The 24270-nt window shown below is 37.3% G+C and overlaps 1 protein-coding gene across 1 annotated transcript in view; it reads left to right on the forward strand.

Annotated features, from left to right (window-relative positions):
* SPATA16 (spermatogenesis associated 16) overlaps nucleotides 1-24270 on the forward strand; it is a 382020-nt gene that overhangs the window by 206343 nt on the left and 151407 nt on the right. Inside the window, 1 exon segment of the mRNA XM_068968836.1 lies at nucleotides 18964-19053. Coding sequence (XP_068824937.1) covers nucleotides 18964-19053 — 90 coding nt within the window.

Below are 24270 nucleotides of genomic sequence, written 5' to 3' on the forward strand. Positions count from 1 at the left end.
GTGATACATTTCCACTAATTCTGTTAATTCAACAAAGGAAAATCACAAATTGTCAGAAGTTCAATTGTTTCATCAAGCATAAGAGTCACATTTTTTATCCTTTGGTATAGGAGCAAAAGGGGGTTGTATAGTAGGTAAAATATTGTTTATGGAAGCCATTTATTTAGTCACCAGACCAAAAAATCATGATGTTAATATAAACAATTTTAATACTTAATATACAAATAGTTTTGATTTAGCGATCAAAAGTCCCTCCACTTCTCATAGTTTGAAAGAAATAAGCATGCTGTTTCATTATCCAGTAAAACTATATAGTAGAATTCACTATAATTTCTCAGTTCATTTTAAAGATTCCTGCATAACTGCTGGTTGAAGACAGCATGAAAAAAGAATGCAGGCAGACATTTATTTCCATATAACAAGGCTACTTAAAATACTAGTTTAAGTATGTATTTACCCTTCTGGTTCTTTTCTTTAGAACCTGTACAGTGCCTGGAACAAGGTTTACTTTCAATAATTGTTGCTGAATGAATCATAAGTCATTTCTGGCAGGTTAGAACAGAGGGGAATTTATTAATTATACTTTTCAAAGCAATCATTCTAAAATGCAGCCCACCCAGTAACATTAGAAAAAAAAAATGTACTATTTGTCATGCTGTTCTTGAACCACCCCACCACTACTCTGCCCTCCTCTCCCTCAATATAACAAAACAGATAAATAGGCCTTTACATCTACATCTTTGGTTTCTGAATCTTGATAGCTTTTCTACAAGAGAGTTGATAGTTGGTATTTGGTTCATGAACCCTACAGAAAAGATAATGGGGCCAAGACCATATTATTTGTTAAGAGAAAATGTCAAGAACAAAAAATGAGAATGTCAAAGGTAGGTTGATATACTGTATTACTTAAAGACTGTTTTGTTGGAAGAACTGACCAAGTGATTTACTAACAGCTTTTAGTGGACAGTCTTTGGATTACAATGTAGATGAAAAATAAATGGGAATCCAATCTAGGCATTTGACAGATGGAGAAAAAAAATGGGAAGACACAATTATAGTCTACAGAAACATGTGTTTCTTTTCAGGATTTCAAGTTATGAAAAATAATTTTGTATCAGAAATTTTCTTCAAAGGGTCTACTTATCTGTCTATATCTCTACGTCCTTTAATTACATAAGCCACCTTTAATTCCTCATCACATTGGCATACAGGTAAGGATTAGGAAATTGTGTAAAGCTGATGTTCAAAAGGTGCAAAAGTCAGTGGAGAGAGGATCTTAGTATATTTGGGTCAAAACAGATGTAGATCTCCTTGTAAAATCTTAAGTATTTTTAGGTTTTCTGATGGGTCCTGAATGTGTTCAGCCACTTAGTAATAAACAGTGCTTTATTCCATAAACATTGAGTGTCTATTATGTGTCATGAATTTGCTAGAGGTCCCCAATATAGAGGGGAAAAAAAAGGTTAAAGAAATGGAGGGAAAAAAAACAAGAAATGTTTTCTGTTGGTCAAAAAAGGCATATCACTGCATACTACCAAAGATCCAGTAGGGTGTCATATTTAATGTTTATTTTATGTATGTTAACTGATGATATTCATGTTGATGAACAATATGGAAGACTAACACCTGAAACAAACACAACATTGTAAATCAACTGTACCTCCAATAAAAAAATTTTAAAAAGAATATGGAAGACCAAACTAAATATGGAAAAACATGGAAGTCCTAAAATCTCCTTCTAAAGGTTCCTATTTCTTGGTATTGATGACACACTAAATTTGTTATTTGAATCCCTTAATCTTCAGTCTATTCTTCTAAACAAAGAAATTTCATTCTCAAATTCTAAAGTAAAATATATTTAAAAATTGATCCTAATCATTATTTAGTTATGTATTTACTATTAGCTCCAAGTACTGCATTTCAGACTCTTTTGTTGACCATGATGGCTACTCCATTTCTTCTGAGGGATTCCTGCCTGCAGTAGTAGATATAATGGTCATCTGAGTTAAATTCATCCATTCCAGTCCATTTTAGTTCACTGATTCCTAGAATGTCAACGTTCACTTTTGCCATCTCTTGTTTGATCACTTCCAATTTGCCTTGATTCATGGACCTGACATTCCAGGCTCCTATGCAATATTGCTCTTTACAGCATCGGACTTGCTTCTATTACCAGTCACATCCACAGCTGGGTATTGTTTTTGCTTTGGCTCCATCCCTTCATTCTTTCTGGAGTTATTTCTCCACTGATTTCCAGTAGTGTGTTGGGCACCTACTGACCTGGGGAATTCCTCTTTCAGTATCCTATCATTTTGCCTTTTCCTACTGTTCATGGGGTTCTCAAGGCAAGAATACTGAAGTGGTTTGCCAGTCCCTTTTCCAGTGGACCACATTCTGTCAGACCACATTCTCAAAAACGACAGATCTCTGTTTGTCTCCAAGGCAAACCATTCAATGTCACAGTAATCCAAGTCTATGCCCCAACCAGTAATGCTGAAGAAGCTGAAGTTGAACAGTTCTATGAAGACCTACAAGACCTTTTAGAACTAACACCCAAAAAAGATGTCCTTTTCATTATAGGGGACTGGAATGCAAAAGTAGGAAGTGAAGAAACACTTGGAGTAACAGGCAAATTTGGCCTTGGAATGCGGAATGAAGCAGAGCAAAGACTAATAGAGTTTTGCCAAGAAAATGCACTGGTCATAGCAAACACCTTCTTCCAACAACACAAGAGAAGACTCTACACATGGACATCACCAGATGGTCAACACCGAAATCAGACTGATTATATTCTTTACAGCCAAAGATGGAGAAGCTCTATACAGTCAACAAAAATAAAAGACCAGGAACTGACAGTGGCTCAGATCATGAACTCCTTATTACCAAATTCAGACTTAAATTGAAGAAAGTAGGGAAAACCGCTAGACCATTCAGGTATGACCTAAATCAAATCCCTTATGATTATACAGTGGAAGTGAGAAATAGATTTAAGGGCCTAGATCTGATAGATAGAATGTCTGATGAATTATGGAATGAGGTTCATGACATTGTACAGGAGACAGGGATCAAGACCATCCCCATGGAAAAGAAATGCAAAAAAGCAAAATGGCTGTCTGAGGAGGCCTTACAAATAGCTGTGAAAAGAAGAGAGGCGAAAAACACAGGAGAAAAGGAAAGATATAAGCATCTGAATGCAGAGTTCCAGAGAATAGCAAGAAGAGATAAGAAAGCCTTCTTCAGTGATCAATGCAAAGAAATAGAGGGAAAGACTAGAGATCTCTTCAAGAAAATTAGAGATACCAAGGGAACATTTCATGCAAAGATGGGCTCAATAAAGGACAGAAATGGTATGGACCCAACAGAATCAGAAGATATTAAGAAGAGGTGGCAAGAATACACAGAAGAACTGTACAAAAAAGATCTTCATGACCCAGATAATCATGATGGTGTGATCACTTACCTAGAGCCAGACATCCTGGAATGTGAAGTCAAGTGGGCCTTAGAAAGCATCACCACAAACAAAGCTAGTGGAGGAGATGGAATTCCAGTTGAGCTGTTTCAAATCCTGAAAGATGATGCTGTAAAAGTGCTGCACTCAATATGCCAGCAAATTTGGAAAACTCAGCAGTGGCCACAGGACTGGAAAAGGTCAGGTTTCATTCCAATCCCAAAGAAAAGTAATGCCAAAGAATGCTCAAACTACCACACAATTGCATTCATCTCACATGCTAGTAAAGTAATGCTCAAAATTCTCCAAGCCAGGCTTCAGCAATACGTGAACCGTGAACTTCCTGATGTTCAAGCTGGTTTTAGAAAAGGCAGAGGAACCAGAGATCAAATTGCCAACCTCCTCTGGATCATGGAAAAAGCAAGAGAGTTCCAGAAACACATCTGTTTCTGCTTTATTGACTATGCCAAAGCCTTTGACTGTGTGGATCACAATAACCTGTGGAAAATTCTGAAAGAGAAGAGAATACCAGACCACCTGACCTGCCTCTTGAGAAATCTGTATGCAGGTCAGGAAGCAACAGTTAGAACTGGACATGGAACAACAGACTGGTTCCAAATAGGAAAAGGAGTACATCAAGGCTGGATATCGTCACCCTGCTTATTTAACTTATATGCAGACTACATCATGAGAAATGCTGGACTGGAAGAAACACAAGCTGGACTCAAGATTGCTGAGAGAAATATCAATAACCTCAGATCTGCAGATGACACCAGCCTTATGGCAGAAAGTGAAGAGGAACTAAAAAGCCTCTTGATGAAAGTGAAAGTGGAGAGTGAAAAGGTTGGCTTAAAGCTCAACATTCAGAAAAAGAAGATCATGGCATCCAGTCCCATCACTTCATGGCAAATAGATGGGGAAACATTGGAAAGAGTGTCAGACTTTATTTTGGGGGGCTCCAAAATCACTGCAGATTGTGACTGCAGCCATGAAATTAAAAGACACTTACTCCTTGGAAGGAAAGTTATGGCCAACCTAGATAGCATATTCAAAAGCAGAGACATTACTTTGCCGACTAAGGTCCGTCTAGTCAAGGCTATGGTTTTTCCTGTGGTCATCTATGGATGTGAGAGTTGGACTGTGTAGAAGGCTGAGAGCCGAAGCATTGATGCTTTTGAACTGTGGTGTTGGAGAAGACCCTTGAGAGTCCCTTGGACTGCAAGGAGATCAAATCAGTCCATTCTGAAGGAGATCAACCCTGGGATTTCTTTGGAAGGAATGATGCTAAAGCTGAAACTCCATTACCATGGCCACCTCATGTGAAGAGCAGACTCATTGGAAAAGACTCTGATGCTGGGAGGGATTGGGGGAAGGAGGAGAAGGGAACGACAGAGGATGAGATGGCTGGATGGCATCACTGACTCAACAGACGTGAGTCTGAGTGAACTCCGGGAGCTGGTGATGGACAGGGAGGCCTGGCATGCTGCAATTCATGGGTTTGCAAAGAGTTGGACACGATTGAGCGACTGAAATGAACTGAACTGAACTATTAGCTCCATAAAGAGTACAGACAGTATAATATCTCTCTTCTAAATATATATTTTTCGGAACTATGACATATAGCAATTTTTAAGGTACTTATCCTATTGACTGTTGGTCATGTCAAGAAATTAGGTCCTTGTTGCTCACTTGAGTAATTCCATAATTCAATATTTTGTACATAAAATTAATTGTAATTTGGCAAACAAAAATCAGGGATGATATTCAACTTACTCTGATAGCTTCTTTAAATTTGTTTTCTTCCGCTGTGATATGTACATGCTAAGATCTCAAGAAATAGTTGAGAATGATTTCTTCTTGTTGTTTCCCCAAAGAGTTAAATTTACTTTGATGCTTTTGCAAAAACATGCTTTGCCACTGCTTCGGCAGAGCCATATGCTTTATTTGACAACAATCTACTGTACTTTTCTTATTTCAAAAACCAACGCCTTTAACTGTGATTTTATGCTCTAATACTTCATAAAATAGTTCCATTTCTCCCATGTAAATTAAATTGGGACATTTTATTTTTCCGTCTTATTTGTTAATATAAGATATTTAAAGTGAACACATGGACTTCTTAATTCATCTCAATATGTTGAGGACTGTTATACTTTATTTTGGCTTGTAATTCCAGTTACCAACCTTTTGTAGTGAAGCAAGTGAATAAGTAAGATGCAACCAGTAAGATTTCATTAAATCCTTTTGTGGTGACAGCACTAGTGCTTAAGTTTCCTTTAGATTCCTATTCCTTTCTTCTACCCAGGAATTTTGATTACTAGATTGAGATTTGTATTATACCAACAGCCCATAGTGAAAGAATTTCTATTAATAAGAAGCAACCTTTTATGACTAGCATATTTAACTTAGCATAATACCTGAAGTGTCATCCATGTTGCAAGCATGTGTCAGAATTTCTTTCCTTTTTAAGGCTAATATTCCATTGTCTGTATATACCGTATTGTATTAACCCACGTATCTGCTGATGGACACTTAGGTTGCTTCCACCTTTTGGCTTATGCAAATAACAATGCTATGAACATGGAGATACACCTTTGAAGCACCGCTTTCAATTCTTTTGGGTATATACACAGAAGTGGAAATGCTGGATCATCCTGTAATTCTATTTCTAAATTTTTGAGAAATTGCCATACTGTTTTCCGTAGCAGGTGCACCATCATTCCCATAAATCATGCATGAAGTTTCTAATAGCTCCATGTCCTTGCCAACATCTGTCATTTTCTGTTGTTTTTTTTTTTTAATAGTAGCCATTCTAATAAGTATGAGGTGGTATCTCATTGTGGTTTTGATTTGCATTTCCTTAATGATCAGTGATGTTGAGCATCTTTTTCATGTGCTTATTGGCCATTTGTTTATCTTTGGAGAAATTATTCAAGTCCTTTGCTCAGTTTTTAATTAGACTTTGTTTCTTCACTGCTGAGTTTTAGAAACTCCTTTTATATTCTAGATATTGATCCTTTTTCAGATACAAAATTTGCAAGTATTTTCTCTTTTCACTTTTGCATTTTCACTCTGTTGATAGTGTCCTTTGATAAACAGAAGTTTCTAATTTTGATATACTCCAGTTTATCTATTTTTCCTTTTATTCTCTGTAACTTTTACTTTGATTTAACTTCATAAATATTCTACAAGCTGCCTTAAAATCTACCTAAAACAGAATAGGTAGATAATAATGTAATCACTCATTCTTTAATATTAGGTATTCTTAGATTTTCCTATGATATTTTAATTTTTAGAGCTTGTTATGAATTCTTTTTTGTATGAATACAACAAATACTTCTTGCTTATCTGAACAAAAATTATTTATATAGGGAAACGATTCTCCTTGGGTCTCCTAACTTTTTGCATGCCTTGTAAACAAGGCACTGACTGGCCTCTGCTCTGATCTATCTTTTCAAAGATGACTATGTGGGAAACAACCTTGGAAGAGAGGTCAAGTCTGCTTACAGCCTTGGAAGATGAAATAGCATCTCCCTCTAGACCTACTCCGGGAGTTGGTGATGGACAGGGAAGCCTGGCGTGCTGCGGTTCATGGGGTTGCAAAGAGTCAGACACAACTGAGCGACTGAACTGAACTAGACCTACAAACAGGCATGCTTGCCGTCAATTGTAAGACACTTATATCCCCTAAGCCCAGGATTCCTCTCCTATAATGCAACCTACTGCATGTGAAGGCTTCACTTGGCCTTCTTTGCTTTACTATCTGGGAACTGCCACTCAAGGAACCAGTACCACAAAAGACTGATTGGCTACTTCTGCTGCTACGAGTAAGGAACTGCCCCTTGTCTCTAGCCTTGGAGGGTCACAACTTCTAAAAGTACCCATAAAACTATGGCATGCTAACTTGTTAGCTTGAAGTAGGGGGGAACCCTTCTCAGTGAACAATGCATGCTATTACTGTGTAACACAGGGAACTTACTCATTTCCTTTAAACAGAAGGAAATCCAAAAAAGACAGGATATAAGCAAATGTATAGCGGATTCCCTTTGCTGTACAGCAGAAACTAACTCAACATGGTAAAGCAACTATACTGTAATTAAAAGTTGTAAAAATGTGTTCTAAGAGATTTTTGAATATCCTTGAAAGGAGAGTCTAAATATCTTTGAAAGTCATTTAGCCTAACTCCCACTCAGTCAAAAATTTCTTCTACACATCCTGACAGATGGCATTTGAAATATCACTTAAATGATTCTAGTAAAAGGAAACACTTCTCAAAGCTTTTTGCATCATTGATTATTAAGTCCCTCCTTATGTTGAACTGAACTATTTGTAACTTTATAATACTAGCTTTTGCCTGATTTCATCTTTTTTACATAGAATAATTATTCTCTTTTTCACATGGCAGGTCTTTCTATTTGAAAGTACTTATTTAGTCTCCACTAATCTCACTTAATTCTCTGAACATATCAATTTCATTCCATATTCTTCCCATACTATGTTCTATAGATCCACTGGACTCTCTAGACACACCCCAAAATGGTAATGATTCCCAGAGGTGTGTCTATATGGCTATAGAACAATTCAGTGATAAATGAACTGTTTATCAATTGTTATCAATGATAAACATTATCATTTTAACAGAATGCCATTGATTCATTTAGCATAAATTTTATATACCATTTTTGTAGCTCTATCATATTGTCCTATTGTGTTCAGCTTGTGATTAGTTAAAATATTCAGGCTTTTCCCCCATAGCCATACTCAAGCCATAATTATATTTGTAAAACTGACTTTTAGAATCCATAACAAAGATTTTTTTAAAGATTGTGTCTCTGTCATCAGTAATACTATTTTTTGCTACATATAATCTGTGCCATCGGAAAAAATTATAGGCATTCTTTCAATCTCTTAATACTAGTCACTAATGGAAATACTGTCTACAAAAAGGGCTAAGGACAAGCCATTGAACTTCTTTCATAACAATCCAGACTATACTTCAACAGTACTGATCAGTTGTTCAACAAGTTATAATCTACTGAATGAGGCCATTATCCCACATAAATATCATCACAAAGATATCATGCTTTGGGGAAATAAAAATGTTTCATTTGTTTCCTTGGCATTCTCTAGATCTACCAACTATTTCTAAAAGAATGTCAGCACTTTGCTAAGATATTAAGAAGACTGTCACTCAGGAGGATGTGTCATTGCTAATTTACATTGATTACTCTGCTAATTTACTAATGATTAAGCAAGGTAAAGGCAACTGAATTTAGGCATCTTTACCTAAATAAGAAATTGCTTTCCTAATCCCCAGTCTAAAGCCTTAAGCCCTGGAAGTAGTGATAACTAATGTTCTCATTCACAGAGTTCAAGCTTCGGATTGAGATGTAGAAGGAAAACACATCTGTCTCTGCGGTAATCAGTATGAAATTCTGCCTCCATTGCCACTTTTTGATGTGGTTGGAAAAATAATATATCCTTATTGTAGTGATGCTGAAGCTGAAGCTCCAGTACTTTGGCTACCTGATGCGAAAGCCATCTCATTAGAAAACACCCTGATGCTGGGAACGATAGAAGGCATGAGGAGAAGGGGACAATAGAGAATGAGATGGCTGGATGGATGGCATCATCAACTCAGTGAACATGAGTCTGAATAAACTCCGGGAGATAGTGAAGGACAAGGAGTCCTGGCATGCTGCAGTCTATGGGGTCCCAAAGAGTTGAACACAACTGAGTGACTGAATGACAACAATTCTGTTTATTAATTTAACACTTTTTTGAATTGATAACTAATCCAAGTTAGCCCTACAAAAGGTCAATGGACAAAGTCCACAATCATATTGATAGATCAAAAGGGTATTTGAAAAAAAAAGTAAGCATTTACTTCTGATAATAACTCTTGGAAAATAATTTTTCTCAAACTAATTCATAATCGTAGTTATCAATGAAACACTGAAGCATCCCTAGATCACTTCACTTATTTAAACTCCTTTTAAAAAATTTTAGCCTAAGCAGTAAAAGAAAAAACATGAATATTGAAAAGCAGTACCAGACATCATTATTTGCAGATGATGTGAATAAAACTATATTATTGCAATATTAAGAAATAAGGATACAAAAATTAATAATCTTAAAATACATTCTAAATCAATTAGAAGTTAGGATATACAACAGAAATAAAATCCCATCCTTATCATGTATAACTGTGGTGCTTCTCAAACTTTAATGTACATATAAATCACCTGAGGATCTTGCTAAAATGAAGACTCAGTACATTTGCAATCAAGATTTAATATTTCCAATGATCTTCCAAGTGATGATGATCATACTTTGAGTAGTTATGTGTGTATATATGGATATGTATACATATACACATATACTAATATGTATAATCCACATCTATAATTTTTAAACTTTAGAATTAACAACAAATCTGTAAAAACTCTTTTACAAAAAGGTAAAAGAAAGGTTAAGGATTACTGGATGACATAAAATAATATTTGAATGAAGAGAACGTCATGTTCCTGGATAGGAAGATAACAGTATAAAAATGTCTGTTCTTCCTCAGATCAGTTCAGTAGCTGAGTTGTGTCTGCCTCTTTGTGACCCCATGGACTGCAGCACGCCAGGCCTCCCTATCCAACACCAACTCCCGGAGTTTACTCAAACTCATGTCCATCAAGCTGGTGATGCCATCCAACCATTTCATCCTCTGTCATCCCCTTCTACTCCTGCCTCCAATCTTTCCCAGCATCAAGGTCTTTTCAGATGAGTCAGTTCTTTGCATCAGGTGGCCAAAGTATTGGAGTTTCAGCTTCAACATCAGTCCTTCCAATGAATATTCAGAACTGATTTCCTTTAGGATGTACTGGTTGGATCTCCTTGCAGTCTAAGGGACTCTCAAAAGTCCTCTCCAACACCACAGTTCAAAAGCATCAATTCTTCATCACTCAGCCTTCTTTATGTTCCAAGTCTCACATCCATACATGACTAATGGAAAAACCATAGCCTTGACTAGATGGACTTTTGTTGTTAAGGTAATGTCTCTGCTTTTTAATATGCTGTCTAGGTTGGTCATAAGTTTTCTTCCAAGGAGCAAGCGTCTTTTAATTTCATAGCTGCAGTCACCATCTGTGGTGATTTTGGAGCCTCCAAAAATAAAGTCTGACACTGTTTCCACTGTTTCCCCATCTATTTGCCATGAAGTGATGGGACCAGATGCCATGAGCTTAGTTTTCTGAATGTTGAGCTTTAAGCCAACTTTTTCAATCTCCTCTTTCACTTTCATCAAGAGGTTCTTTAGTTCTTCCTAAAATTAGTTTAATGCCTTTAACACAAATGAAAACCACTAAATGTGGGAGTGTTTGCAACCTTAAAAAATGAATATCATAAAGTTCATCAAAAGAATAAATATGTCATATCAGATATATTTTCCAGAGACCATTAGGCAGTTCTTTCCCTTCCAGAAATTAATGACAAGAATTAAAACCATTTGTTTCTGTCACAGAAACGGGCAGATCAAAATTGTATGTACAAAGTCTAGCCACTGATCCAAGCGTGCACACAAACTTAGTATATAATAAAGGTGACATATCAAATCACTGGGAAAAAATATGAATCATCTGACAAGTGAATTGAGATATAACTAATAATCATTGAAATAGACATATACTGGTCAAAAATATTATGACTTTAAGACTTAATAAAACAAGTACACACAATCATCAAATAATATGAAACTTGAAATAAAAGACATGACTACTGGAAAACAATAGCTTTGACTAGACGGACATTTGTTGGCTAAGTAATGTCTCTGTTTTCTCATATGCTGTCTAAGTTGGTCATAACTTTCCTTAGAAGGAGTAAGTGTCTTTTAATTTCATGGCTTCAATCACCATCTGCAGTGATCTTGGAGCCCAAAAAAATAAAGTCTGCCACTGTTTCTACTGTTTCCACATCTATTTGCCATGAAGTGATGGGACTGGATGCCATGATCTTAGTTTTCTGAATGTTGAACTTTAAGCCAACTTTTTCACTCTCCTCTTTCACTTTCATCAGAGGCTCTTTAGTTCTTCTTCTCTTTCTGCCATAAGGGTGGTGTCATCTGCATATCTGAGGTTATTGATATTTCTCCTGGCAAACTTGATTCCAGCTTGTGCTTCCTCCAGCCCAGCGTTTCTCATGATGTACTTTGCATATAAGTTAAATAAACTAGGTAACAATATACAGCCTTGGCGTACTCCTTTCCTGATTTGGAACCAGTCTGTTATTCAATCAGATGTTCAAGCTGTTTTTAGAAAAGCTAGAGGAATCAGAGATCAAATTGCCAACATCCACTGGATCATCGAAAAAGCAGGAGAGTTCCAGAAAAACATCTATTTCTGCTTTATTGACTATTCCAAAGCCTTTTGACTGTGTGGTCACAAAAATACTGTGGAAAATTCTGAAAGAGATGGGAATACCAGACCATCTGACCTGCCTCTTGAGAAACCTGTATACAGGTCAGGAAGCAATGGTTAGAATGGGACATGGAACAACAGACTGGTTCCAAATAGGAAAAGGAGTATGTTAAGGCTGTACATTGTCACCCTGCTTATTTAACTTATATGCAGAGTACATCATGAGAAATGCTGGGCTGGAAGAAGCACAAGCTGGAATCAAGATTGCCAGGAGAAATATCAAGAACCTCAGATATGCAGATGACACCACCCTTATGGCAGAAAGTGGAGAGGAACTAAAAAGCCTCTTGATGAAAGTGAAAGAGGAGAGTGAAAAAGTTGGCTTAAAGCTCAATATTCAGAAAACGAAGATCATGGCATCTGGTCCCATCACTTCATGGGAAATAGATGGGGAAACAGTGGAAACAATGGCAGACTTTATTTTGGGGGGCTCCAAAATCACTGCAGATGGTGATTGAAGCCATGAAATTAAAAGACTCTTACTCCTTGGAAGGAAAGTTATGACCAACTAGACAGCATATGAAAAAGCAGATACATCACTTTGCCAACAAAGGTCCATTTAGTCATGGCTATGGTTTACCAGTAGTCATGTCTTTTCTTTTAAGTTTGATATTATTTGATATTTGTGTGTACTTGTTTTATTAAGTCTTAAAGTTATAACGCCAAATAATTCAGGCTTTTGAACTGTGGTGCTGGAGAAGACTCTTGAGAGTCTCTTGGACTGCAAGGAGATCCAAACAGTCCATCCTAAAGGAGATCAGTCCTGGGTGTTCATTGGAAGGACTGATGTTGAAGCTGAAACTCCAATACTTCAGCCATCTGATGCGAAGAGCTGACTCATTTGAAAAGACTCTGATGCTGAGAAAGACTGAGGGCTGGAGAAGCTGATGACAGAGGATTATATGGTTGGATGGCATCACCTACTCAATGGACATCGGTTTGGGTAGACTCTGGGAGTTGGTGATGGACAGGGATGCCTGGCGTGCTGCAGTTCATGGGGTCGCAAAGAGTCAGACACAACTGAGCGACTGAACCGAACTGACACAAAGGCTTTCTAATAGTCAATAAAGCAGAAATAGATGTTTTCTGGAACTTTCTTGCTTTTTCGATAATCCAACAGATGTTGGCAATTTGATCGCTGTTTCTTATGCCTTTTCTAAATCCAGCTTGAACATCTGGACATTCACAGTTCTTGTATTGCTGAAGCCTTACTTGGAGAATTTTGAGCATTACTTCACTGGCATGTGATGTGAGCACAATTTGTGGTAGTTTGAATCTTTTTTGGCATTGCCTTTCTTTGGGTTTGGAATGAAAACTCATCTTTTCCAGTCCTGTGGCCATTGCTGAGTTTTCCAAATTTGCTGACATATTGAGTGAAGCCCTTTTACAGTATCATCTTTTAGGTTTTGAAATAGCTCAACTGGAATTCTATCACCTCCACTAGCTTTGTTTGTAGTGATGCTTCCTAAGGCCCACTTGACTTTGCATTCCAGGATATCTGGCTCTAGGTGAGTGATCACACTTGTAGTTATCTGGGTCATGAAGATCTTTTTTGCATAGTTCTTCTGTGTTTGCCACCTCTTCTTAGTATATCTGCTTCTTTTAGGTCCATACCATTTCTGTCCTTTACTGAGCCCATATTTGCATGAAATGTTCCCTTGGTATCTCTAATTTTCTTGAAGAGACCTCTAGTCTTTCCTATTCTATTGTTTTCCTCTATTTCTTTGTACTGATCACTGAGGAAGGCTTTCTTTTCTCTCCTTGCTATTCTTTGGAACTCTGCATTCAGATGCTTATATCTTTCCTTTTCTCCTTTGCTGTTTGCTTTTCTTCTTTTCACAGCTATTTGTAAGGCCTTATCTGACAGCTATTTTGCTTTTTTTGCATTACTTTTTCTTGGTGATGGTCTTACTCCCTGTCTCCTGTACAATGTCACAAACCTCCATCCATAGTTCATCAGGTACTCTGTGTATCAGATCTAGTCCCTTAAATCTATTTCTCACTTCCACTGTATAATTGTTAGGGATTTGATTTAGGTCATACCTGAATGGTCTAGTGGTTTCCCTACTTTCTTCAATTTAAGTCTGAATTTGGCAATAAGGAGTTCATGATCTGAACCACTGTCAGCTTCTGGTCTTGTTTTTGCTGACTGTATAGAGCTTCTCCATCTTTGCTGTAAAGAATATAATCAATCTGATTTTGCTGTTGGTCATCTGGTGATGTCCATGTGTAGAGTCTTCTCTTGTGTTGTTGGAAGAGGGTGTTTACTATGACCGGTACATACTCTTGGCAGAACTCTATTAGCCTTTGCTCTGCTTCATTCCTCATTCCAAGGCCAAATTTGCCTGTTACTCCAGGTGTTTCTTGACCTCCTACTTTTGCATTCCAGTCCCCTATAATGAAAAGGACATCTTTTGGGGGTTTACTTCTAGAAAGTCTTATAGCTATTCATAGAACCATTCAACTTCTGCTTCTTCAGCATTACTGGTTGGGCATAGACTTGGATTACTGTGACATTGAATGGTTTGGTTTGGAATCAAACAGAGTCATTCTGTCATTTTTGAGACTGCATCCAAGTACTGCATTTTGGACTCTTTTGTTGAGTATGATGGCTACTCCATTTCTTCTAAGGATTCTTGCCCACAGTAGTAGATATAATGGTCATCTGAGTTAAATTCATCCATTTCAGTCCATTTTAGTTTGCTGATTCCTAAAATATCAGCGTTCACTCTTGCCATCTCCTGTTGACCACTTTCAATTTGCACTGATTCATGTACCTAACGTTCCAGGTTCCTATGCAATATTGCTCTTTACAGCATCGGACTTTGCTTCCATCACCAGTCACATCCACAACTGGGTGTTGTTTTTGCTTTGGCTCTGTCTCTTCATTCTTTCTGGAGTTGTTTCTCCACTGATCTCCAGTAACATATTGGGCACCTACCAACCTGGGAAGTTCATCTTTCAGTGTCCTATCTTTTGGCATTTTAATACTGTTCATGGGATATGGACTGGGAAATCATACTGGGAAACAGACTCTTGGAGGGCACAACAGAACCTTGGGCACCAGGACCCAGGAGAAAGAAGCAGCAGTGCCACAAGAGACTGTGCCGGACTTGCCTGTGGGTGTCTGGGAGTCTCCGGTGGAGGAATGGGTCAGTGGTGGCCTGCTGCAGGGTTGGGGGCACTGAGTGTAGCCGTACATGCATGAGAACTTTTGAGAGAGGTCACCATTATCTTCATTACCTCCACCATAGTTTGGTCCCAGGTAAATAGGAAGGAGGGAACACAGCTCAACCCATCAACAGAAAATTGAATTTAACATTTACTGAGCATGGCCCCACCCATCAGAACAAGACCCAGTTTCACCCTCAGTCAATCTATCCCATCAGGATGCTTCCATAAGCTTCTTATCCTTCTCCATCAGAGGGCAGACAGTCTGAAAACTAACCAATCTAATCACATGGACCACAGCCTTGTCTAACTCAATGAAGCTATGAGCCATGCCATGTAGGGCCACACAAGATGGATGGGTCATGATGGAGAGTTCTGGAGGTCCACTGGAGAAGGGAATGACAAACCACTTCAGTATTCTTGCCTTGAGAACCCCATGAACAGTTTTTGAAAAGGCAAAAAAGATAACAGGATTAGCCAGAAAGTTTTCAGGAAGGAGAAACTGTCCGCAAGCAGGATAAATTGTTGTTATATAATCCTTAGTACAGAGTTTAAACTGTGTTGTTTGTTGTGTAATCATTGCTTTTAAAAAAAAAAAAAAGTGTTTTATGTGACTAAGACTAAGGAATGTAGAGAGATAAAAAAAAAAAAGAGGTTTGTCCTTTCCTCCTCCTTGAGAATTCCAGACCCCTCTCTCCTCCTGACTTCTTATCAAGCTATCTAGGAACTGACTGTCTCATTACTAACACTGTCTTCATTCCTCTGACAAAAATTCAATGACTTCCATAACTTAGCCATTCTAACATGATTCTTATTTTTACCATAACCCCTATCAACATAACTAAGTCATAGCTATTTCCTCTCTTTTAAAATCAAACCAATCAGCATAGAGATCTGTCTCTGATTATAACTGTAGAGTCGATTTATTTTCATTACAGTCCCAGTCAGATTGTACATTTCAGTCATAGACAGCCTCCCATAGGTCCCCAAATGGCATCAAATGATGAATGATTAAGAACTTTTTAAAAGATAAACCAATATTTCCTCTGCAAGTTATATACAACATAAAATACATCTTTAAAAGGGCATTATAGAAAGCATCAAATAAAGCAATAAAATGTAAAAAGTAGGCTTTACAATCACTACTAGCATTTCCTTGCCAAATAACTAACAGTGCACATCAGAAGCACACAGTGAATGCTGCAATAATTATAAAGAAGCCAAAAATAATAAATGGCCAAATAATATCTCATCCCAAATTTCTAAACTTCTTTTGTAAGTACCGTCACCTTCAGGGTAGACTAGGTCCTAGACCTCTTGGTCCCTCTTATGAAGCAATGATTCACATTGCTCAGTGTAGGATGTTGTACAGTTTAGAAGAACCTAGTCCAGTTTAGCAACAGTGACTTCCAAACTCATGTCCTCTACTGTATTTCTTCAACACCATAAAAAGGACTTGTAATTATAAGAAATTCTTAAAGAAACCTGTTCTTTTTAAAAATTACACTGAAACAATGTTTATCTCACTACGCACAAAAATCTCTTCCAAAACCACTTCAGTGACTCCTCCTCTCCTTTAGCCCTCTATTTTACTAAACCCTTCTCTCATCACTACTCCTCCTGTCCACCACACCCCATGCTTCTCTCCAGTCTAATCCATTTTAATGAAAAGAACACATCTGGCATAGCAAGATTCTTGAAGAATAGCTCAGTAAAACCAAATTGCTGCATCATGGGCAAAAAGATAACAAAGGAAAAAAATATATGTTCATTCATAAGGATTTTGTCTCATCATATTTGCAGATATTTACTAAAAATGCTTACGTGAATAAATATTACCAAGTAAGAGGAAAGAATTAGCCATGTTGTGAAAGAAAAGTTTCTGGTCAGAGTTGGAAGACCCAGGCCCCTAGACAGAGCACTTCTCTTTTCACTCTGACCTAGTTTTACAAGATTACTCTTACAGGGATAAAATTTACAAACATATTTCATTAACATACCTTTTTCTGAATTAATATAAAGTATTAGTACTAGATATTAATAGGAGGCTTCATGGCTCAGAGGTTAAAGCGTCTGCCTCTAATACAGGAGACCTGGGTGCGATCCCTGGGTTGGGAAGATCCCCTGGAGAAGGAAATGGCAACCGACTCCAGTATTCTTGCCTGGAGAATCCCATGGACGGAGAAGCCTGGTGGGCTACAGTCCATGGGGTCGCAAAGAGTCAGACACGACTGAGCAACTTAACTTATTAATAGTTCAGTGTTGATATGGAATAAACTCATGGAATAGGCTTTAAATTTCCAACAGCTTAATCAGAAATCACTAAAGCAAATGGTCTGTGTTCTTGCGGATTAATGTATTTATTTGTACAAATTTCTAGTCATAGAATGTAGTAAAACTTTATTAACCCAGGCTTCTTTAATTCAGAAATCATCGCAGAGAAGGAGTAAGATAACTTACGAAGAAGTGCTGAGGCTGGAGATGAGAAACATAATAATAAACTTGAAGCAGCATTGCAACCAGATTTTAGAAGAGTCCCTTAGTCTCTCTGGATTCTATTCACTTGTATTTAAAGCGAGCTAAACTAGTCAGTCAATTCACCTCATCATTATATAATTCTATGGCTCTATGTGGTTCAGATAGATGCAGCTTTTTTATTTTATTCTTTCCATAAGCAATGTTTCTGGGAATGGGATTATTCTTGTCTGTATGTTTTTCTCAATCCGGAGCTCATGAATGGCCTTAAAGGATCACATGAATTCCCTGAATTTAAGCAACCATGTTTATGTGCATTTTTTTAGACAGAGGTTCACAGCTTTAACTCTCGAAAAGCTTTGTGAACCTCTCCAAAAAAAAAAAAAAGATCAAGAATCACTTCCTTCATTAATAGACTAATTCTAAGTGATTCTCATCAACTTGTAAAAGCAGGCACACACACACACAAAATTGCTTAATAATCCTGTGTTGGTTCTGTAACATTATGTGTCTTACATCCATAAACACAACACATTCTGTTATAAGCTATCCCTCAAACTTTCACTAATGGCTCTCTCCTCATTTGGTGATGAGTTGTGCTCTTCATCTGTCTAGGTCACCTCATTATATCAATAGCTTTGAACAGTTCCTGGCTCTCAGTGAAGCAAGGGAAAAGAAGAGCTACCAGTTTATCTCTAGGGAAAGAAGGCAGCTGTGGAGTGATCATCATCTCATCTGAGCTTGGATTGTGACTCCAAAACTCTGTGAGATAATGGAAGAATCAGCAAGCAAGGATAGATAATCTTATCCAAAATCAAGCCTTGATATTTCAGCAAAAGAAAATGTAAACCCAAAGTAAACAAAGGCTTTACCAAAAGTGGCAAGGTGAGGACCAGAATCCTTAGCCAATGGTCAGGGTTCCTACCATTTCACTACAATTGTCCAACTGGGAGAAGGCACAGAACCCAACATGGATTGCAAACGAACAAGTCACCTATTCCAGTTCCTCTCTTTTACATGAAATCCAGCAGCTAACAATCTCCTTCTTCATTATGGGTAGATATACCACAATCTGAGATTTTTGCCTAATTTATTAGCACATGACAAATAAAATAATACCATGTCTTATATGTAATAAAAGTTAGATCCAAATTCTTTGTCATTGTTATAGCTATAAAAGTTAGCCAGTGTTATAAATAAAATTGCTTTTATCATGCAAACTTAATTTTCAATAATGCTTGTTTATTTGTCTTAACTGACAATTACAGGAAGAAAAAATCATCCATTTCCTAGTATCTTTTAAAATAGATGTATGTAAAATTGGATGATTGTTATTTCATTCCTATACACTTCTGGAAATTGACTTTTAAGAGCTTAATAACATTTGCATTTCTTTTATCTTTTCAGGAGCATTGTTTTAAACCCTGCCTATTTCCGAAATCATCTTCGTCAGGCAACAGTGTTTAGATGTCTGGAGAGATATTCAGAAGCTGCCCGGTATGTTTATTATAACTTTTGTGAAGATTTATTTCAAGTTAAATTAATTTCATTCTCAGCTTCTGGTAATAGCATAATAGAACTTTCCATTTCTCTCATGGAATATGATTTTACCAGAATTATTGTCTTATAAATGTCAAACCAACAATTATTGACTATCTTTTTCTTTAATTAAAGCCACTCTGTGTTCATAGCTCTTGGGAAAATTCAAACTTTCCAGCCATGAGGTCACTGATAATGATGGGAAAACTTCCAGGGAAGATTAGAAATGAACTTGACCTCTTGCTCTCAAGTACATTCCTGATCCTAGTTGTAATGACACAATTTTGTGACTATCTCTTTCTTGAGTTCTAGAAATAAAATCCAACCACATGAAAAGGATCTCAGCAGCCCATTTCTAGAAAAGATGGTCTAAGTTATAACACCAAGCATTTTAAGAGGTGTCCTAAAGTATTGTCTCTTGGACCTGCAATATGTTTCATAAAAACCTAGTGAAGCAGCTCCTGATATTCTCATCCCCAGAACCTAGACTTATAGCAAAGAATTACAAGACTTGTGTAACAGCCTCCATGCTACACTCAGAATTTCTTTGCACCTGTGACAATGAAGGCTTTTTATCCCTGAGTTAAGATTATCATATTAGACTCCCCTTCCCTTTAATAAATTCTCTCAAAGAATTTTCTTCATCTCCTAATGTATAGGTATCTATTGTTTCTTACCCAGCCAATTTACCATCCAAGGATTTTATCAGTAAAGTGTGAGTGGTTTCTACATACATTCCAAACATAACTCCTAGAGAGAAATCCATAGTAATAGGAATGGGGAGCCTAGGTTGCTGGTGGCTACTATCTCTATAACATTTATAAATAACACTTTCTTAGAAAATGAAAACTTTAAGAAATTTAAATAATAAATAATAAAAATAGTAATAAAATGATTTCATAAAATTGATACTATGAGTTTGACATGCATTCTATAAGACAGTCCTAGGTATTAAATGGAAACCCACTCCAGTGTTCTTGTCTGAAGAATCCCAAGGATGGGGGAGCCTGCTGGGCTGCCATCTATGGGGTCATACAGAGTCAGACACGACTGAAGCAACCTAGCAGCAACAGCAGGTATTACTTGAACTCAATTAAATGATGAACATGGAAGACTGAATTAATCACAATACTCTATTCGCAGTCAACCACAATAGATAAGCCACACTATCTATTTATCTATGTGGTAATGTCCTCTTTTAAAATTCAAAATATGTCTCTATCAATCTCATTTATACATTCTATTTTTCCTTATACTCATTTTCTAAATGTTTTGTCTTATATTACCCACATATAACTTCTTCTAATTTTATTTTGTTTACTGAGTTATCCCCATGGCTTATTTTCTGCCCACACATACTATGTGAATGAAAGGGTATTTAAGAGATGATAGTAAGCTTCCTTTTGTCTGTAAAAGTCATTAACTACAAACAAAGCTAATCAGTTTAGCATAAACAGATACAGTATGGTTGTCTGTAAATAATTTTCTTTAAGAGGTAGTTCATTAATATGTTTTCTGAATCTAATCAAAAAATAACAGGCGAAAGCTAGATGCAACTTCAGAACTAGATTGCAACTAGTTAAACCTGCTAGTAATACACTTAGGTTAAATCGTACAGACTCTAGAGAGCCCATTGTTAAATATTCAGGAACATTAGGAGAGCCAGTTGTTTACTGTAAAAGAAATTAGCTTTGCTGGGAGAATGTATACTATGTAAATTGGCAAATGCTTCAAATCCATGATTTTGGAGTTTGGGGGAGAGCCAGACACCAGTAGATCATTGACTATAACTTAATTGTATCAAACCTAACCATTCGAGTTACACTAGTGATAAAAATTCTTTATGGTTCCTAAAACAAATGAACAAACAATGAGAACTAGAAAATTAGGAATTTGTCAGTACCTACATGCAATATTGGTGTGAAACATCCATTTCCCTTGACATGTATATCCCTGCAGTGTAATAAGTGCATCTGTTTCATACCATTTGATGGCTAACTTGACAAGACTCCTTGAGAAGTTTCCTCATAACTGTTGGCTATACTATGGACTTTCCAACAGAGAAGCAGATACAATTAATTTCAGATTCAAGTATTTTTCATCTTGGTTTCCTTGGCAATTATAGTCCTCAATATAGAGTATTGATCATCCTTTTTTCCCCTCTAGGGAAAGAATAATATGACCCAAGAACATGAATATCTTAGTGTCTCTTAACTATTTGATTTCCAGTATAAAACAATAATACAAATCAATATATTAAGCATTCACACATATCGATTAATTGCTTGGATACTTAGGTAGTTTTGGTTCAGGGCTCTTACAAACACATTATATGAAAACCCATTGAAAAAGCCCACACATCAAGGTATTTTCTCTAAGGAGCCAAGTAGGCATGCTTCTGAGGTTGAAAGGCACCAAGCAAATACAAAAGAAGGCCATTAGCATGTAACATAGTAAGTCTTAAAACCATGATTCCCAGTCAAGTAGGTCATCTCCCATCTGGTCCAAGATAGTGTATTTATAACTAGTCCCTAGGAAATGGAATATTTAAAATTTTCTAAGCCTAACCATTCAGGTATGACCTAAATCAAATACCTTGTGATTATACAGTGGAACTGACAAATAAATTCAAGGATTAGATCTGATACAGAGTGCCTGAAGAACTATGGATGGAGGTTATGACATTGTACAGGAGGCAGTGATCAAGATCATCTCCCCCCCAAAAAAGAGAAATGCAAAAAGGCAAAATGGTTGTCTAAGGAGGGCTTACAAATACCTGTAAAAAGACGAGAAGCAAAACACAAAGGAGAAAAGGAAAGATATAAGCATCTGAATGCAGAGTTCCAAAGAATAGCAAGAAGAGATAAGAAAGCCTTCTTTAGTGATCAATGCAAAGAAATAGAGGAAGACAATAGAATGGGAAAAATTAGAGATCTCTTCAAGAAAATTAGAGATACCAAGGGAACATTTCATGCAAAGATGGGCACAATAAAGGACAGAAATGGTTATGGACCTAACAGAAGCAGAAGATATTAAGATGAAGTGTCAAGAATACACAGAAGAACTGTACAAAAAAGATCATCAGAGCCAGATAATCACAATGGTGTAATCACTCACCTAGAGCCAAAAATCCTGGAATGAGAAGTCAAGTGGGCCTTAGGAAGCATCACTATGAACAAAACTAGTGGAGGTGATGGAATTCCAGTTGAGCTGTCTCAAATCCTAAAAGATGATGCTGTGAAAGTACTTCATGCAATATGCCAGCAAATTTGGAAAACTCAACAGTAGCCACAGGAATGGAAAAGGTCAGTTTTCATTCCAATCCCAAAGAAAGGCAATGCCAAAGAATGTTCAAACTATCATACAATTGCACTCATCTCACATGCTAGCAAAGTAATGCACAAATTACTCCAAGCCAGGCTTCAACAATACATAAACCATGAACTTCCAGATGTTCAAGCTGGTTTTAGAAAAGGCAGAGGAACCAGAGATCAAATTGCCAACATCCACTGGATCATGGAAAAAGTGAGAGAGTTCCAAAAATACATCTATTTCTGCTTTATTGACTATGCCAAAGCCTTTGACTGTGTGGGTCACAACAAACTGTGGAAAATTCTGAAAGAGATGGGAGTACCAGACCAGCTGACCTGCCTCTTGAGAAATCTGTATGCAGGTCAAGAAGCAACAGTTAGAACTGGACTTGGAACAACAGACTGGTTCCAGCTCAGGAAAGGAGTACGTCAAGGCTGTATATTGTCACCCTGCTTATTAAACTTATATGCAGAGCACATCATGAGAAATGCTGGACTGGATGAAGCACAAGCTGGAATCAAGATTGCTGGGAGAAATATCAATAACCTCAGATATGCAGATGGTACCACCCTTATGGCAGAAAGTTAAGAAGAACTAAAGAGCCTCTTGATGAAAGTGAAAGAGGAGAGTGAAAAAGTTGGCTTAAAGCTCAACATTCAGAAAACTAAGATCATAGAATCTGGTCCCATCACTTCATGGCAAATAGATGGGGAAACAATGGAAACAGTGACAGACTTTATTTTTCTGGGCTCCAAAATCACTGCAGATGGTGATTGCAGCCATGAAATTAAAAGATGCTTGATCCTTGGAAGAAAAGCTATGACCAACCTAGATATAATATTAAAAAGCAGAGACATTACTTTGCCAATAAAGGTCCATCTAGTCTAAGCTATGGTTTCTCCAGTAGTCGTGTATGGATGTGAGAGTTGGACTGTAAAGAAAGCTGAGTGCTGAAGAATTGATGCTTTTGAACTGTGGTGTTGGAGAAGACTCTTGAGAGTCCCTTGGACAGCAAGCAGATCCAACCAGTCCATCCTAAAGGAAATCAGTGCCGAATATTCATTGGAAGGACTGATGCTGCAGCTGAAACTCCAATACTTGGCCACCTGATGCAAAGAACTCACTCACTGGAAAAGACCTGATGCTGGGAATGATTGAAGGAGGGAGGAGAAGTGGACGACAGAGAATGAGATGGTTGGATGGCATCACCGACTCAATGGACATGAGTTTGAGTAAGCTCTGGGAGTTGGTGATGGACAGGGAAGCCTGGCGTAGTGCAGTCCACGGGGTTACAAAAAGTTGAATACGACTGAGCAACTGAAGTGAACTGAAGTAAGCTAAAGCCTAACCAGCTCTACTCAGGAAGGAATTCCTAATGAATAGACCAAAAAATATATCTAAGACAGTTTCACAAAATCTCAGATTCTCAATTAGAGAGCCTATAGGAAATGTAACTGAATAGAGGTTATCAGTCAGGCTTATAACAATGGGAAGGCCCTTTTATTTTATTGGTCAATATCTTTTCAGAAACATCCTACCAGGAGAAAGAGCTAGCATAAATAAATGGTAGAAAGCAGAATAAAAATAAGGACATTTATTTTTGATTTAGGTTTTGCAGAAATGATAGTCACCCTCAAAAAGGTACCTTGTTGTTGTTTTTCAGTTGCTCAGTTGTTCTGACTCTTTGGGACCCTGTAGACTGTAAGACTCTAGGCCTCCCAGTCCTTCACTAACTCCCAGGTTTAGATCAGACTCATATCCATTGGTTTGATGATGCCATCCAACCATCTCATCCATTGTTACCCCCTTCTCCTCCTGCCCTCAATCTTTCCCAGCATCAGGATCTTTTCCAATGAATTGGCT

Source organism: Capricornis sumatraensis, chromosome 1, assembly GCF_032405125.1.
Source record: "Capricornis sumatraensis isolate serow.1 chromosome 1, serow.2, whole genome shotgun sequence".
NCBI classification, from domain to species: Eukaryota; Metazoa; Chordata; class Mammalia; order Artiodactyla; family Bovidae; genus Capricornis; species Capricornis sumatraensis.